This window comes from Neurospora hispaniola, assembly GCF_033458365.1.
Source record: "Neurospora hispaniola strain FGSC 10403 chromosome Unknown B0T23scaffold_5, whole genome shotgun sequence".
Taxonomy (NCBI): Eukaryota; Fungi; Ascomycota; class Sordariomycetes; order Sordariales; family Sordariaceae; genus Neurospora; species Neurospora hispaniola.
The window spans coordinates 312292-327111 of record NW_026944410.1 but is presented as its reverse complement, the minus strand read 5'-3'; the positions used below and the strand labels follow the sequence as shown (position 1 = coordinate 327111).

Sequence of the window (14820 nt, the reverse complement as noted above, 5' to 3'; positions counted from 1 at the left end):
GAACGGCACGCGTGGATTGGTGGGGCGAACAGTTTACTGTACTATGGTGAGATGGGTAAGTTAAACCCGTGGATCAGGTCGTCGACCACACAGTGCTCACGAAGCTCTGGCTGTGGTGGTCCGTGCAAGATACCTGACAAGGGGGTTTTACTTTTGCTCGCAACCGCAGTAAACAGCCCCCGGAGTTAACGTCAGTCTAGGGCATCCCGGGACTTGGGTTCATTGTCAGCTTGAGCTTCCAGGCTTTTCTTTGAAACAGAGCAGGTCATACTGGCCAGACATATTCATCATCATCAAAGTCAAGGAACCGAACCGATAAGGTACGTAATAAGCTGGGTATTGAACATCTGTATAAAACAACATGGCTACAATTAAGCTGGCCCAAGAACCTCGTCTCTAAACTGCTCTGCCTCGGACCTCCCCTGGAAAGCTCCCATCCGCCTTTCTCGGCACATCTGTATGTATTCCGTAAAAAATATTGAATCTAGCCCTCAAGTGCATACTCTCTGACAAGGCCTCATTAAGATAGAGATGCGAAGGAGCTTCCGGTACTAAAAATGAAATTAGGGGGTTAAGAAGTCCACTCCACCGAAATAACCATATCACCAACAAGACGTGGCAGTAGTGAATAAACGCATTGCATCCCGTTTGCGCCATCGCTTGTTTCCCGACCCAAACAAAGCCTTTTTAGTTCTGCCCCCCCATATCCCCGAGGGCGTATCGGTCGTCGTTCGTCTATATCGGGGGATTGCAGTGTGTTGCGTGCCGACTCTCCGTCGAGTTTGCTGTCCTCATTGATTGTTGTTGGGCTTCTCCTAGTAGCCGTTCATGGTCATGCGTTGAGAGTTGCGGCTCATCTCGCGATCCGCAGCCGGGCTGATTGGCCTGCTGCTGTGTCCCTGCGCACTGCTTTCCTTGAGGGCCAATAGCTGCTTGGCACGGAAGGTTTCGTAGTGGATCTGGGATGTGGTCTCGATGAGGTCCTGGAGGTGGGTGCGGAGGAGGAAGTTTCGGAGGTAGATGAATTCGCAGTGGTTCTCGTCCTCCACGTTGATCACGCCCCAGCGGTTCTGGCGGCCACGGACCTGCTTGCCGTTGACCACGATGCTCTTTTCGGAACCAACAACAGCAAAGGGAATGAGGCTCTGTGTCACGTTAGCTATGGTCAACTTTTCCTGATAGAAATACAAAAACCCACCTTGATTTGCTGGTTCAGGGAGCGCTCCTCCTCGTCAAGCTCGTCGTTGTCGTAGGGGTACATCTTGAGGTTGTGGAAGGCAAACTCCTCCTTGATGCGCTCCTTGAAGGCCTGGCGTTCTTCCAGCGTAAGGGAGTCCGACTTGGCAATCACGGGCACCACGTTGACAACATCCGACAGCTTCTTGAGGACGACAATGTCGATGGGCTTGAGCGAGTGGCCCGAGGGCTGGATGAAGAAGAGGCAGCAGTGGATGCGGGTGTCCTGGATGTAGCGCTCACGCTGGGCAGTGAGCTCCTTGCGGAGGTAGGCAGAGTGCTGGTCCTTGATGTACTTGACAATGGGATCCCAGCAGCGGTCGTTGTTGATCATGTCGCCGTAGCCGGGGGTGTCGACAATGTTGAGGCGGAGACGGACGCCATTCTCCTCGATGATGTGGGAAACGGACTGGATCTCGGTGGTGGAGCGGACCGTCTCGTCGGGCTGGAGGCGGCCCTTGGAGTCGATGAGGTGGGAAGCGAAGATGGTGTTGATGAGGGTCGACTTGCCGAGGCCGGTTTGGCCTGGGTGAAAGGGGTGTTAGTTGGGCATAGGTTGATGGCAGAGATTGGAGTGATAGACGTACCAACGCAGATGACATTGAACTGGAAGCCGCGCTTGAGCAGCTTGCGCTCAATCTGGGAGGTGATGCTGTCGAAACCGACGTGGGTCTCGGGGTGGACGGTGGCAGGGCCCATGGTCGACATGATTGCTAGGTAACTTGTTGGGGGCTACTTGATCCAAAAAGCAGGTAGGTGATGGCGGGAAGAGAATGGGCGGAACAATGAAAGAGAAGCGAATGGAGATGAAGATGGCTGTTGTCGGGCGGTCGAAGGAAGGGCGTGGGTTGGACTGGAGACGGGGATGGACAACGGGGACGAAGAGAAGTGGTGTGTGTGGTTGTGAAATGAAACAAAAAGTGCAATTAGGGGACAAGCAATGCTTCAATCAATCAATCAATGGGATGGGTGGGAGATGGAACTGGACACCCGACGGCACCAACCAAGACAACCTAACGTGGGTGATGGTGCTTTCCCTGTCCCCGTACCTATTCTACGTCCAAGTCTACACTACAGAACTGCTGTTGTCACTGCAGTGCTGCCCGCTGCTGCTGCTGCTGCTGCACGTTGCCAAACAACAATTTCCCTTCCAGGGGCCCAGGCAACCTAACCTAGGTACCTAAGGTAGCTGGGGGTTGACTGCCAAATTGAACCTGCGAATCACTGGATGACGGGAGGTGTGGGAAAGGGGCAGACACGCACCTTGCCGCCCAGCTCGTTTGATTGGCCCTGTGGGGTCAGTGCTCCAGGAACACCCGGATTGGGTTTAGCAGCACCTGCACTGACTTGACAGTGGGTGCTGCACTAATTGCACTAACAAAAGACCTGGGGAGGACCGCGAATGGTCCGTGTCACCCATGCCCGAATTTTTTGAGATGGGTGGGTCTCCAACCAACGATTGCCGTCCCGCGCGCGGTGCCGGGCAGTTCTCGACTTTCGGCCCCGGCAGCCCAGAGGAAGAAGCACCTTTTGGTCCGAGAATCACACTCCGCTCTCCGTCCACCGATTCCCGATTCGCCATCCGACCACCCGGACACAGCACCTTGACGGCCACACAGCAGGGTTTGGGATTTTAGTAAGGGAGGGACTGAACCGAAAGCCGCAATATCTCGCGCGACAACTCGATTACTTTTTGCGCATCTCCGAAAACCTCCCATCTCGAATTCCATCTTCCATTTATACTACCCAGCAACCAGCTCGATACCCCAATCTTCAAAAATGGCCGCCATGACTGCTGCTGCCGCCCCCGCCATGCGGCTCTTCAACCCCTCGACCTTCTTCCAAACCCTCAGGACACAGCGCTTCGGTGTCCCCGCCCTCAACTTGGCCGTGCCCGCCGCCGCCATCTCGCTCCTCCCGTCGATACCGTCGCTGCTCGAGGACATCTGGGAGGGCATCCTGCGCGCCGTGCCCAAGAAGAAGACGTCGCACATGAAGAAGAGACACAGGCAGATGGCCGGCAAGGCGCTCAAGGACGTGACACATCTCAACCGGTGCCCGGCTTGCGGCAACCTCAAGCGGATGCACCACTTGTGCTCCACCTGCCTGGGAAGTATGTGATGGAACTGCTGGGATACTTTGTCTTTTTTGGTGCTAGGGAGATATGCTGACTGACTGATACAGAGCTCAAGGGCTTCATGGACCGTAATGGTGGCAGCAACGCCAAGGCCTACTAAGCGGCGCATGTTGAGTTGGAGAGGAGAGGGAGGATGATGGGATCAGGGCATGTGATAATGCCCGGGGAAAGATGGCACTTGACTGTTGCTATATCCGTCCCATACCACACCACATCTGTGTACGATCTAGGTGTCCATGTGTGAAGCGAGACAATGTATACTATTCTGTACATATACCAAAAGTGGAAGTGTCCGCGCCGGTATCACTGAAAAGGGCACCGGTAGCGTTCCCAGGATATCGATGATACCACATCACTTTGGGCTCAACGCTCATTGTAAATCCAAAAAAAGTAGAAGCGCACATCGTTTGCTCTGTTGACCATAAAAAGGACAAGACCAAAGACCCTCGGTTTATCCCATCTTCAAGGTGGATTCCACGTCAAGATAGCGGATAAGTACGTACATACCTAGTGTAGAGGCTCTGGAGCACCCCGGCTAGCACCGCGGATGTGACGTCTTGAAAGCTGCATCGCTGCCCCACCATTCATTCAGTTGCTCGTCTCCAACACCAGAACCACTTTCCTTCTCCAAATAACTTCCCTCCCGCAACAACTTCCTGTCGCAATCCACTTTACGATCGCCTCGTGTATGGACAGGTGACAATGGTGAGAATTCACAAGTCTACAGTCAGCACGCTTGAATACTAACCTCCACCGGTAGTCGAAACAATACCTAACCCTCCACACGGTGGACCAAGGTAAGCCTCCCTCCCCTCCATCACCATGACTTTTCAATCAACACCTCCTCTCCGTCCACCAACCTCTCGAAATTGCATCGCAACTAACACTTGTTCCCCCAGCCCACCCAACCGAAATCTTCTCTCTAGCCCCCACCCCCAACGCCCTCATCTCCGCCTCCGGCTCCTCCCACCTCCTCGTTCACAGCACCACCACCTCACCCACCTTTCCTCTCACCCAAACCCTCTCCAACGCCCACCGCCTCGGCTGCCACCACATCACCACCGCCCGCGGCGGTCCCGGCAACACGTTTGTCTCTGTCGGTTTTGGCGGCGACACCAAAGTCTGGCACCGTAACCCCGAAACCGACCAGTGGGCGCTCCACTGGACACTCCCGACCCCCGACAACAAGAAAGAAAAGGGCGATGTCTGGGCCGTTGCGCTGAGTGCGGATGAGGGATACCTAGCGGCTACTACGAGCGACGGACGGATTCACGTGTGGGATGTATTGGGAAAGGCAAAGATACAAACCTACGAAACGGGGGCGAGTGCAGGTGGTGGTGGTGGTGGTGGTGGACAAGGCAGTGTAGGGACGGGCAGCTTTGCGATGGCGGTGGATTTGAGTAGGGATGGCAAGTTTACGGCGAGTGGACATGAGAATGGCGGGGTATATGTGTTTAATAACGATGCGGGGAGGATGGTTTATTCGCTTTCTGGTGAGTCTTGTCTTCGTGTCTAGGGGAAATGGACAGGGAAGTGGGTGCTAACGGGTTACAAAACAGGCCTCGCAAAACCAATCCGCGCCGTCGCCTTTTCTCCAGGCTGCAAGCGTCTCGCCGCCGCTGGCAACGCAGGCATCATCGCCATCTACGACATGCAGCACGGCGAGCACGTCGCCAACCTATCTGCCACGGGCACTCGGCCCGCATGGATTACATCGATCGACTGGAACGACACGGGCGAATACCTGTTGAGCGGATCGCTGGACGGCAAAGTCAGGGTATGGGATGTGGCGAGGGGTGTCTGTGTCGCGACGCACAGCGAGACCGAGAGTGCCCTCTGGTGTGTGAGGTGGTTGCCAAAGTCGGAGAAGACGCTTGCCCCGGGTATGGGTAAAGGGGAGATGTTTGTGGCGGCGGGAGCGAATAGGAGTTTGACGTTTTATCGGGAAGCTACTGGGTCATAGTTTTGTGATATACAGTCGGCTCGTGCACTCGTTTAGAACACATGAGTGGGATTGTGAGGTTGACCGGCAGAAGAAGAAGGGAGGGCAGGTTCAAGGAGGAGTCTACAGTCAGTTAAGCGTGCTAAGCATAAAGCTTCACAAGGGGTAGCAGCATAGCTAAATATGCCGATGATAACCACCCCATCAACGCTTGCAATATTCCAAAACAACAGGTCTTGGTACGCTATCGGTCAAACACCCGCACGCAGAAAGTCACCCCTTAGTTAACATGCCATGCGAGAGAGTGATTAACACTTACGAACCCATAAGCTCCAGGACGACCTGCGATTATTACTACATCAAGGACGCAAGTCAGCTCTCCTGACCATGTGTACCAATCCCATATCCTCTTCTTTCTTCTTTCCCCCCCCCCCCCCCCCCCCCCCCCCCCCCCTTTTACAGGAGATCATCATTTGTATCCTCTATGATAGACACGGATAACCGCCATGAAGCCAGGAGTAAAAATATCCCTCGCTCCTGCTCCCGCATCCCCAAAGGCAACTATTTCCTTGGGACGAGATATTCCAAGTTAGCGAGTGATCTCATCTAGACCTATACTTAATCATCCTGGTAATGTTTCTACTGATCCCTAATGCTTCCTCCACGTAGACCAAATACTATATATGTTGAGGTATACAACAAGCCCTATCTGGGCATTCATCCGCACCGCCAACTTCCAGTTGGAAGACACTAACTAGTATGTATGTCCTCTCTTCATCAATGGGGGGGGGGCATTTTCCTCCGCCCACGTACAACTCGGGAACTTCTCGAAAGGCTTCACAAACACTTGCGAATTTCTCGCGCTAGCTGTACTCTCGGTCTTGTCGTCTTTCCAAGTTTTTTACGTTACTTTACGGACATCAGAAATTCCCCACACGGGAAGAGTTCCTAGGTAGGTTTCTAGGAGACGCCGAACTTAATCCCCCACCCTCTGCCGCAGGAAGTCATGGTAGTATGTACAGATGACCTCTCCGAATAAATCAGAAATCGAGATCGAGAGAAGACAGGGAGGATCTGATTCGTTAAGTACCTACCTTGGTGGGTTAGTCTTCCTTAACATGAATGAGGACGGGTGACGTGTTCTGGGCCCAGTGATGTTTTGTCTATACTTTCCAGGGTAGTCTCGTGCTTGCTGCTGTTGATGTGGTAAATTGAAAAAGCTGGAAGATAGAGAGGATATCTTGAATGTCTAGAGGTGCAAATATGCGCTGCGGCTGTCGATATTTGTACTTGGTGGCTTGATTTCTTTCTGCTAGGTAGTGAGTGGCTGGACTCGCGATGTGCGTAAAGATGGGTTGCTTCCAGTTGCAGTTGCATTCCATGGTAGCGCTGTCTTTCTGGTAGACTACCTTCAAACACTAAACGAAAGGTTCCAGGAAGAAGATGAAGGCTGAAGAAAGACTGTGGACCGGGTTGGATATATTCAACACAGGTATTTCATCATGGAAAGCAGTACTAAGTAACCTAGATTAGGTAAACATTCACTGGACATCTATGGGAATTTGGGTAGTACGTCAAAGAAACCGTGGGTACGGTACGGGCAGGTTACCTACCTCAGTTTTGGAACGTCCACAGTCAAAATTATTAGGTACCTAGTCGGCTTGTTCAGGTGTCTTTACACATCATCCCTCCGTCTCTCTCCTCCTCTCCGTTACTCCTACTTCTATTTAGTCTTCACACCAACACCAGTAGCCCCCCCACCCATTCCTCCCAAGTGTAGACAACCAACTCACCAAATCCGATTCCCCCACTCATCAACCCTCACAGTCCTATAATCCCCCGTCAGCTCCACCGCATGCCTCCTCCCCTCCGCCGCCATCCCGCAATACGCCCTCGACCCCGCCACCGCCTCCTCGCATAACCTTCTATGCTTTGCCTGTCCGACATCCACTGCCATCTGGATTTCCTTTGGACAACTACCAGGAAACATGTCCCTCGGTATCGGACCTAGGTTTTCCATCCACCTTTTTATTCCCCCTATTCCCCCTATTCCTCCTCCCCCTCCTGATTCTCCCCATTGTCCCCCTCCTGATCCTCCCGCGGAACAACTAGCGTAGTACCTCAACGCAGCATTCACCCCCTCAAACCCCCTATCTGGTTCTCCTGCCGTTTCCAAAGCCATGTACTTGATGAATCCCTGCTCTGTTAAAAAGGGGGTTTGGCCGATACCGAGGACGCGCATGCTTTCGGGGATTTCGGTAGATGAAGTGGTGAGGATGGTTGTTAGCCAGGAGGGGATGAGGGGGTTTGTAGACACGGAAGAACGGTGAGAGGGAGGAGGGGAGGGGCGAGGACGAGGGATGGGGAGGTGGTGGATGCCAAAGGCTTGGAGAATCAAGCGGAATTCCCAGTCGGCTTTGTCGAGGGGGGTTACGGCTGCGAAGGGGTCGGGGAGCCCCGGGAGGGACATGGCGGGGAGGGAGGACCAGGGGGTTTTGTTGAGTTTCCCTAAGAACGGAAGAAGTTGGTTAGTATGGGGTTTTGATTGAGGGTGAGGAGAGAAAGGTTGAGGCGGGCAAAGACAACAAAGAAACAAGAAAACTTAAAAAAAAAAAAAAAGAGAAAAGAAGGATTGTGTGAGGTGGTGGTTGTGGGGAGTAGTAGGAAGGAAGGAACAACGGGAAGGACAGGTGGAGGTGGAGCCGCATTTTTGATGAAGCAGCACATGGATGACACTCGTCATTTTTGGGTTCATTACAAGTGATGAGACGGTGCTGGTCGATCCAGCTTGTTGAAAAGATCCCCTTTGTGATGGAAAATAATGCGAAAGGCCTTCCAAGACAAGAGTCGAGATCAAAAGTAGTCCCAGGTGTTCTATTCATGACCGCTCTCGCTCATGACGTTTACCACTTGGCACACTGCACCACTTGGCGCCCACATGCAGAGGAAGTAGACAATCCAGCATATTCTCCCTTTCTCTTCGTTTTTTTCTTTTTTTTCTTTCTTTGTCTTTTTTTTTTCCTCCTCATTTCCCTTTTCCTTCTCTCCTCTCTCTTCGTCTCCCCATTCATTTCCTCTTTCTCCCTCATCAATTCTTCTGTCTTCCTTCTTTTCTTCTCCTTTTATGCTCAATCTCTTTTTCTTTCTTTCTTTCCTCCTCCATTACTTTTTTTTTTTTTTTTTCCTTGGCCGACCCTCTCCCCCCTTTCTTTTTTTTCTTTTCTTTCTTTCCTCCCGGCCTCCAATTGCCCCTACCTACCTTATTTTCCCCTTTGCTCCCTCCACCACCAAAAATCAAGCAAGAAATTCAACCAAAACAAACAAACAGAAGAAGAAATAACACTCACAAAGATTATGCTCCACCGCAAACCCCTGCACATCCAAAAACTCACTACACTTTTCCGGACTCAAAAACAGCTTTTGTCCATTGACTACCATCATCCCCTTACCATCTCCATTTCCATTTTCATTGCCAGTAGCAGGCCTCATTTCGGGTGTCTGCTGAGCGACCAGCGTCTCAAAGAAAGATTTCATGAGGGCTATAAAAATGGGATTGGGCGCGCCGGTGGGTTGGAAGAGGGGGGTCCATTTTTCGTAGGGGATGGGTTGTGGGGATGAGGATGAGGAAGGGGGAGGAGGAGGAGGAGGAGGAGGAGGAGGAGGAGGAGGAGGCGGGAAGGTCTGCTGCGGCTGATAAGGCGCATATTGTCCTCTGAAAGCCTCAAAGTCCGCTGACGTAGTCTGATTTCCAGCTTGCGACTGAAACGGACTCGGTGGATTACACTCAAACTTTGGCGCCTGGAATTGCTGTGGGCGGAATGGCTCAAACTGCGGTGATGAGGGCTGAGGCTGCGGCTGCGGAACAGGCCGGCGAGTCACGCGTGGCGGCAGAGGAGGAGGACTTAAGCCGGAGCTTTCTCGAGACGGCGGTACGTAGCTGTACGGTCTTGATTGCCTTTCAAGAACCGTTGGTGGTTGCTCCTCGTTTGTTGGTCGTCTTGGAGGCAGGGGAGGAGGGGTCTCGTTATTCACAGATTGTGGTTGCGGCGATGATGGTACTGGACATGACCCGGGGCTTGAGAGCGGACTGCTCACCCATCCTGGAGGACGGGGTGGGATGGGTGGTGGAGTGTCGTTATCCATTGTACAAGTAGGTAGTTGCTGGCGATTCAGATGATATGATCACAGATAGTCGACAGCCGAGACTTTGGAAACAAGAGGGAGATAGCAAAGCGGGAATCATGAACTTCGGTTCCAAGACTCGTGATGTTCTGTCAATTACGGTGGTTGAAGATTTGAAAGTTACCTATCTCTTGATATTGCAGATGTTTGGAACTACGAGGCTGTTATCTTGCCCGGTCTCCCCTCACATAACCTCACGAAACTGCCTGACGCGGGGGAGGACAAGGCAGCCGAGGCTGAATACCCAAAATCCACGATAGCATCCATGCAGTTCTTCATTGGGTTCAACCACGTGAACGATTTGTATGGTTGCGGGATTGATGTTCTATCTGCAATGCTGCTCCGATAACGCCACTTTTTCTTCAGCCGCTTCTTTCGGGCATGGTAGGTTGGATGTTACTGACCCGGTGACGAGGCAAAGCTATCGCGGTAACATGGAAGCTCTGCTGTCGCCCGTTATCATCAACGCCCAAAATTGACTACCCCGAATTTGGAGTTGTGTGCAGTGATCTATTGAAGGGGGCGCACGCACGCAGCTGGCTTCGTTTCGACTAGACGGGTTGGGGTAAGGGTAGGCGAGATGGCACTCAACCACTTGACATACACGCGCAAAGCTAGCCAGATGTTGGAATGCCTTCACTTTATGATTTACAGTCGGCTGTCCGTCCATCATCTTCTAGTCTTCCGTCTGTCATGGCGAAGGACATGTGTCTGACACCAGTCCTGGCGAAATGAACTTCCAAGTCTTATCTCCAATCCATCCAGCCTCTCCCTTCAGTTTTCCCCTCTCGCTTACTCTTCTCTCGTCTTGATCCCGTCCCGTCTGAGCCGTCCGTCTCAGACCTTCCGAGATCAACACCATCTTCACTCTACCAAACCGCAGCATCGCAACACCACAACAACCACACTCTCGCAGATCGTATTTGCTCCATCCAATAAGAAGAGGTAAACCCGACCATGCCCAATCTGTCCTAGCAACCATCTCAAGACTGCATGACTTCCCGAAGGACTCGCTCCCAGTTGCTTTCCCTAAAAATGAAAAGATGCAGGGAAAGATACCTGCTGCAGCGTATGTAACAAAGAGCGTACTGCGTACATGTAAAGAACGAAAGATTGAGCACAAAGCGTGCGTGATGCAAAATGATTGGTCGGGACGGGCAAGGTGACGGCTGGGACTGACCAATACTATTGACGCCAAGAGCGTTGCCAAGAGTTTGGTGATGGTGGTGGTGGTGGTTGCCCGCTGAGTGGTGGTGATGCCGGTTTCCCTTCTTCTGACTGCTTCTACAGTATCAATCACACTCTTTGCCGTCTTGCATTGCAGCGAGTCTTTCCCATCCCGTGTCTGTCTTTGCCGGCTGAAGTTCAGAATGTCCGGTCTCGTGTTTTTTCTTCCCTTCTTTGCACTGACAAAGTGGAATGTTGAAACCGGGGGCAGGAAGTATGGGAAACAGGCGACACATACGACAGTGTAACCGGGAAGTAGAAGAGAGGACGGTGGGAATAGTTCCCTAGGCTACTATCGCCAATATCATGCGGGGAAACGAAAAAGCACATGGCGGCATGGCACTCATTGCAGGTGGGCATGACATGAGACTCCTTGGGAAAGTGTGAGTGCGAGTGTGACTGACTGACGGCACTAAATGATATATTTCCCGGTTTCCTCAACTGGGCATAGCTAGGTATTTTTCGGGATATGTAGCATCGTGGACTGTGAAAGAGGCCCTGCAGACAGGACGCATCGCCTTCAAATCTGGGGATCGCAAAAAGCGAGTCGGCTAGATGGTGATACATGCCGACTTCACGCCTAAGGTAGCGCACTTGAGTTGTTTGCCCAAACCTTGGCTCTTGGGGAACAGCAATGACGATGTCGCTTCGGCCGCTTGGACAAATGACGACGGGGACCCTCCAGCGACCGACCGAGTGACCCGGACCAGTCGGGGACGCAGAAGGGCAACGCGTCCAGATTCAGGGAATCCGGGGGAATTGGCCACTTGGGTGGCTTGGTCAACTTGGGTTAGGGGACGTCGAACGTTGTCCTTGGACTTTGGTCACTTTTTTTTTTTTTTTTTCTTGCTTTTGTTTGTGAGTGAGGGAGGGAGGGTGTCGTCGTAGTCCGATGTTACTAGCTTTCTTTCCTTGCTAGCTTCTTTTTCAACCGGTGTATTCGTATGTTTGCAATATTTATCCATAATTTCGAGTTGAATTTAGTGAAATCATGAAACCGTAACAATCTTGAATAAAACAATGAAAGGATGGAAAGATGGAAATGAGAGACACACACACCTTTTACGATGGTGTGAATCTTTGCCTGCTCTTCGGTCGGTCCTACAGGTAAGGTAGGCTCTTGGCAATCACAGACTACCATAAGCCGCCCACCAGTTCGAAATCCTACACCCCGCTATCACACTTCCCTTTGATGTTACCCCCGGCTTCTTCCAACAATTGTGAATCCCGTCCCTCCTTCTCTAGTCCCTTTCTTCCCTCCGAATCCTTCGATCCAGCTCCGCGGAGACAGGCAGAAGAGGTGGCTTGACTGGGATGCTGCTGAGAGTCAGATGGTTTCTGGGAAAAGCATGTGCAAGTTGTCTCACTCGTGATGATGCCCGTGATTATCCACGTGGTTATGTATGCCCAACCTCGACTACGGACCCTAACCAACGAGGACAATGGGAATGGGAGCAGCTTGACATCTCCAAGTTGTACTGAGATCGAGATCGAGAGGTTGCATAGAGTTTCTTGGTGTTGCTGGTGATGCCGTGGCCCGATAGGCCTGCCGAGCAAGGCGCAATCTCCCCAAGACCGGGCAGTGAGTGGTGTCTCGGCAACAAACACCCAACAGAGGTTAGCACCAAACGCACCCCCCCTCAGTGGAAGCCGAGAAGAAACCCAACCCAAGGATCACTGTCCATCAGCGGATCACAGCGCTAATATCTTGCAGCCTGTGCGACTTTGAAGGCAGTGCTTCGGCGTGATGATGCACCGCACTGCACACCACTGTAGACTGCATGAAGGGATTCCCACCTCACTGTAATGTCTGGGAAAGGATGGAAGACCCCTTCTTCCTTGCATGTGCAGATGGGAATCCACTGTCGACCACATTTTTGACCTTTTTTTTTTTTTCCTTCCTCCTTGTTAACTCTCTTTTGTTTGTTTGCCTTTTTGCTTACTTCTTCTTAAGCTGTTCAAAATGCCTTTTCACATGCTTATAACCTCGTTTTCGTATAACGACGCAGTATACCCAGGGTAGCATCCAACTCCCATACCATTGCACGTATCATCATGATAATATCACCACACACGGCACGAGCTACCCATCTTCCATGTCTCGAACGGCAGTTGTAGCTCGCCGGCGTTAGACCGGCCGGAGGGGATATACCCAAAATTGGACATCCGAAATCACCAAACGCCCTACCTCTCAAACCACACCATACCAAAAAGTATGCCAGGACGCGAGACTATCACCCTCAACTTTGCTGATCAAGACTAAGCGACTCGGCGATTTACGCTTTGATCTCTGATGAGACCGGTAATAAGGGGCGGCCGAATTAACCCTGGAGGTGAAAGCTCCGGATCTAAGCTCCGGCTCCGACTCAGGATCAACATCTGATCCATGTCAACCTAGCATTTCGGCAAACCAGAGGGGCGGAAGAACTGGATTCAAGATGCCGTCCAAATTTCCAAGATGAACATACGTACATCCAACAACCCTTTGAAAGCACAGCCTTGATGGGAGGTGAATGTCTCAGACCACTGTTTACCTACCATATCTACCTAGCAGGTAGCCCGTCTGTGTCAGCCTACACAAGGAAGGAAAGAAAGAAAAGAAAAGAGAAGGCTCAGTCCGGGCCTACATAGTACACTACTGCCTACACTAAGATCAGCCTACGGCTAACCCGTCCGTCACATCCTGATTTCGAACCCCACCACGTGGTAGGAGAATTCCCCGAGATCGAAACCACCAAAACAAAAAACCTGCTTTTCCTCCAATGTTTCGGATGTTTAGTGTGTAGTGTACTGTATACAACACAAGTCACAATGGAAAAACCCATAACAGCCGAACAAAGCTGCTGAAACAAAATATTATTATGTGAGATTTCGACATGTGCGATACTAGATCGTCGGTCGTATGGGATAGGCATGGAATCTCAGACTAGATGAAACGCCGATGGAAAGCCGAGATCAGCATTTGAGCAGTCCTGCCGAGTGAACCGCAAGTGAAAAAAAGGAATGTTGGAGTGGAAAGATACTTGGAGACATGGAGGGGGGATACTTACAAGCTTACTTATTTTTTTTCTCATGGTGTCGAAAGAAACAAACAGGCTGAAAGAAAGGACACTGAAAATGCCTATTCAGTCTTGGAGGTAATAATCGCCATCCTAAGCAACTTCAAGGTACATACCTACCTACCTGCTCAACCACAGCGTATCTATGGTTGTTCAGAACAATACCTACCTCTACCAGGGAATTCAATGGACAAGGCCATCCCAGCTCCATCCATTCCAACGGTCTATCTAGCCTTCCTTCAGATAACATATCGTATCTGAGCAAACAACATGAAGACCCCGGATTGTCACAAATGGTATATGTAACCCACCCAACCTATGCTCACTCGTATAGAGATAGCCTTTGGGAGACCGGCGAGGGAAACAAAGAGGCCGATGAGGAAGTAAACCGGCGTGTTCTTATCAGATATCATATCCCAGTCCCAGAACCATGTGGCCTGATACCTAATCGCTCACGCAAAGTGATAGGAATGAATGTAAAGTGTGTTACTGCCCTTCACCGGCCGAGTTTCCATCTGTGTAGGAATTCACGGCTCCCTCCAGTTGATAGAACCGAAAGGTGCCCGGTCTAGTGGGTGTATGGTGGGAGATAACAGCCAGCCAGCCAGCCAACCTTCCACCCTACCGGACCGGCCGATCTTCAAACACGCAGTTGATCATCAGGAGACTGGCTGGCTGGCTGGCTGGCTGGCTGGCTACCTCTGCTTTTACCAGGCGCAGAGTGAAACATTCACCTTTATAGGATACTCTGGTTTCCCGGTGTGCCACACATACTTCCGTTCCCACCTCTAGCGAGTTGTCCACTCACTCAGGCAGCCGGCCTCACACCTCTCACCTCTCACCTCTCACGTCTCCCTCTTACCTCTTACTCCACTAGTATCAGCCAAGGCAACAAGACTAGGCGAGACGAGACGATGGGGGTGCCACACCCATTACAGAAATACCAAATCTCAGGTCATTGACAAGCCCGGAGAGCCACTCGTTCAATGATTTTGGTCTGGTCACTCGGTCTTGTTTTATATTCAGTTAGCTTGTTG

The 14820-nt window shown here is 51.6% G+C and overlaps 5 protein-coding genes across 5 annotated transcripts; 2 read left to right on the top strand and 3 right to left on the bottom strand.

Moving 5' to 3' along the window:
* Positions 1-317: 317 nt before the first annotated feature.
* Positions 318-2259, bottom strand: B0T23DRAFT_359439 (putative CELL division control protein 10). Its single transcript, XM_062836226.1, has 3 exons — positions 1824-2259; positions 1199-1761; positions 318-1145 (listed from the first exon to the last, which is right to left on the bottom strand). The coding sequence occupies exons 1-3, from the start codon at positions 1942-1944 to the stop codon at positions 816-818; spliced, it is 1014 nt and encodes a 337-aa protein (XP_062691410.1). The 5' UTR covers positions 1945-2259; the 3' UTR covers positions 318-815.
* Positions 2260-2714: 455 nt separating this feature from the next.
* On the top strand, positions 2715-3815 carry B0T23DRAFT_381314 (uncharacterized protein). The gene is made up of 2 exons (XM_062837257.1): positions 2715-3349; positions 3421-3815. The coding sequence occupies exons 1-2, from the start codon at positions 3016-3018 to the stop codon at positions 3471-3473; spliced, it is 387 nt and encodes a 128-aa protein (XP_062691409.1). The 5' UTR covers positions 2715-3015; the 3' UTR covers positions 3474-3815.
* A 260-nt stretch (positions 3816-4075) lies between these two features.
* On the top strand, positions 4076-5582 carry B0T23DRAFT_443127 (WD40-repeat-containing domain protein; the record flags this gene model as incomplete). Its single annotated transcript, XM_062840847.1, has 4 exons — positions 4076-4099; positions 4134-4170; positions 4273-4866; positions 4933-5582. The coding sequence occupies 4 exons, from the start codon at positions 4076-4078 to the stop codon at positions 5334-5336; spliced, it is 1059 nt and encodes a 352-aa protein (XP_062691408.1). The 3' UTR covers positions 5337-5582.
* Positions 5583-6804: 1222 nt separating this feature from the next.
* B0T23DRAFT_381311 (uncharacterized protein) lies at positions 6805-9631 on the bottom strand. Its single transcript, XM_062837256.1, has 2 exons — positions 8663-9631; positions 6805-7823 (listed from the first exon to the last, which is right to left on the bottom strand). Exons 1-2 carry the CDS (start codon positions 9456-9458, stop codon positions 7105-7107), a joined length of 1515 nt encoding a protein of 504 aa, XP_062691407.1. The 5' UTR covers positions 9459-9631; the 3' UTR covers positions 6805-7104.
* A 75-nt stretch (positions 9632-9706) lies between these two features.
* On the bottom strand, positions 9707-10824 carry B0T23DRAFT_381309 (uncharacterized protein). The gene has a single exon (XM_062837255.1). It carries the CDS (start codon positions 10477-10479, stop codon positions 10189-10191), a length of 291 nt encoding a protein of 96 aa, XP_062691406.1. The 5' UTR covers positions 10480-10824; the 3' UTR covers positions 9707-10188.
* Positions 10825-14820: the final 3996 nt, after the last annotated feature.